The sequence below is a fragment of the Morone saxatilis genome, unplaced genomic scaffold, assembly GCF_004916995.1.
Source record: "Morone saxatilis isolate NCDOM2014 unplaced genomic scaffold, NCSU_SB_2.0 Contig5, whole genome shotgun sequence".
Classification (NCBI taxonomy): domain Eukaryota; kingdom Metazoa; phylum Chordata; class Actinopteri; family Moronidae; genus Morone; species Morone saxatilis.
The window spans coordinates 22949743-22951316 of NW_023340095.1; the positions used below are offsets into that span (position 1 = coordinate 22949743).

A 1574-nucleotide genomic window follows, 5' to 3' on the forward strand; every position below is an offset into this window, starting at 1 on the left:
TCCAGATATACAAACGACATATTATACAAACAACATATATATATACAACATTCAACAAATATATACATTTAGAGAAGCACTGTTTTAACTGGATTGTGGATAAACCTTAAAATGGTATAGTGAATACATTCTGATCAGGCCTGTAGCAGTCATATATCCAAATAGTTTGTTTTACCATAGTGTGCATCTGAGCAACAACTGTTAAAAAGTGGATTTAGATAGAACAGAAACATATGTCACCAACAACCACCACTTCACTTTTTTTTTTAGCATGAAAACAGTATTTTAATATTTATAACCATTTCATAAATAAAGATTGTGTGCTGTCGGATTACTCAGCCAGTAGAAAGCTATTGCAGCGTGGGCTGAATCTTGGAGGAATAACTTGATTTCTGTCCCCGCTCTGCTCCTTCCAGCCATCTACGAGTCATCTTGTGAGGCCTACAAGCTGATTGGCAGCTCCTCTGGCTTCTATTCCATTGATCCAGATGGGAGTGGTCCCCTGGGGCCCACACAGGTATACTGCAACATGACAGGTGAGATCATTGGAGTTCACACGTTGTCACCTTTACTCTTTTTTTTTTTTTTTTATCCACTGAGGACTGGCAGAAAGCTTAGAGTAAAGAGTCCACTCACTTATAGGGATCGCGCTGCATCGATCCATACCCCGGCTATCCCACAGTTTACCATCTGGTAATAAATCATTACGGCACTCAGGGCAATTCCTGAGAGTTTAGAACATATCTGTGGGTACTCAATATATTTCGTAAATGTCCATGTTGTTATGCTGCAGAAATTCTTAGGGTGCTTACATACCTAATCTGTCCAGTTTGGTTTAATCAAACCCTGGTGTGGATCAAACAACCAGGCTGAGAAAACAAACTGTCCAACTACAGTAATTTTTGATAGTAGCTATGTGATTTTTAGCTTGATCTCAAAAGCTATCAAATAGTATTAACCTACTGTTAAATCCATCTGCTGGTTGTGAGCTGTTCCGGAAGAAATTGAATATTAGGAATTAGGAAGGAAGTGGTGTATATATTTACCCGAATTGTTGCGTAACCATGGTAACACTTATGTCAGCATGTGAGTGTGGGGATTTTCCCTGATCGATGAGACTGTCAAAAGCAGTTAAAACTGCAGTGTGTTGTGCTTCCATCCTACTTTGTGCACTTTGTCGGTTCATTAGGTTCATATTTCTGTACACGACAGATCTTTTTCGTCCTGTCGCTATCTGTTTGTCATCATTCATAACATGCAATCGATTTGCAGTCTAATAATACTAATAGTGCTGATGATGTTTTTCTCTCTGAGCTACATACTGTAGATATACACATCAGAAACATTGAAGGGCTACATAAACTTCTGTCAGTCACTGAAAACAAAACTGTCTTCATGTACTCCTCTGGGGTTGTTTGTAAAATGCCAGTGTGGGCAGACTCATGTATGTATGTGTGTGTGTATATATATATATATATATATTTTTAATTTATTTATTTTTTAATTTTTTTTAACAACTGTATATAGTGCCATATTTTTTTTTTTAAATGTACATACTCCTTAGGACTGTGCAC

General features: G+C 37.4%; 1 protein-coding gene across 1 annotated transcript in view; it reads left to right on the top strand.

Moving 5' to 3' along the window:
• LOC118338698 (contactin-associated protein-like 5) overlaps nt 1-1574 on the top strand; it is an 87996-nt gene that overhangs the window by 54678 nt on the left and 31744 nt on the right. Inside the window, exon 12 of the mRNA XM_035675990.1 lies at nt 417-536. Within this exon, the coding sequence (XP_035531883.1) occupies nt 417-536 (120 nt within the window). The remainder of the gene's footprint in view (nt 1-416; nt 537-1574) is intronic.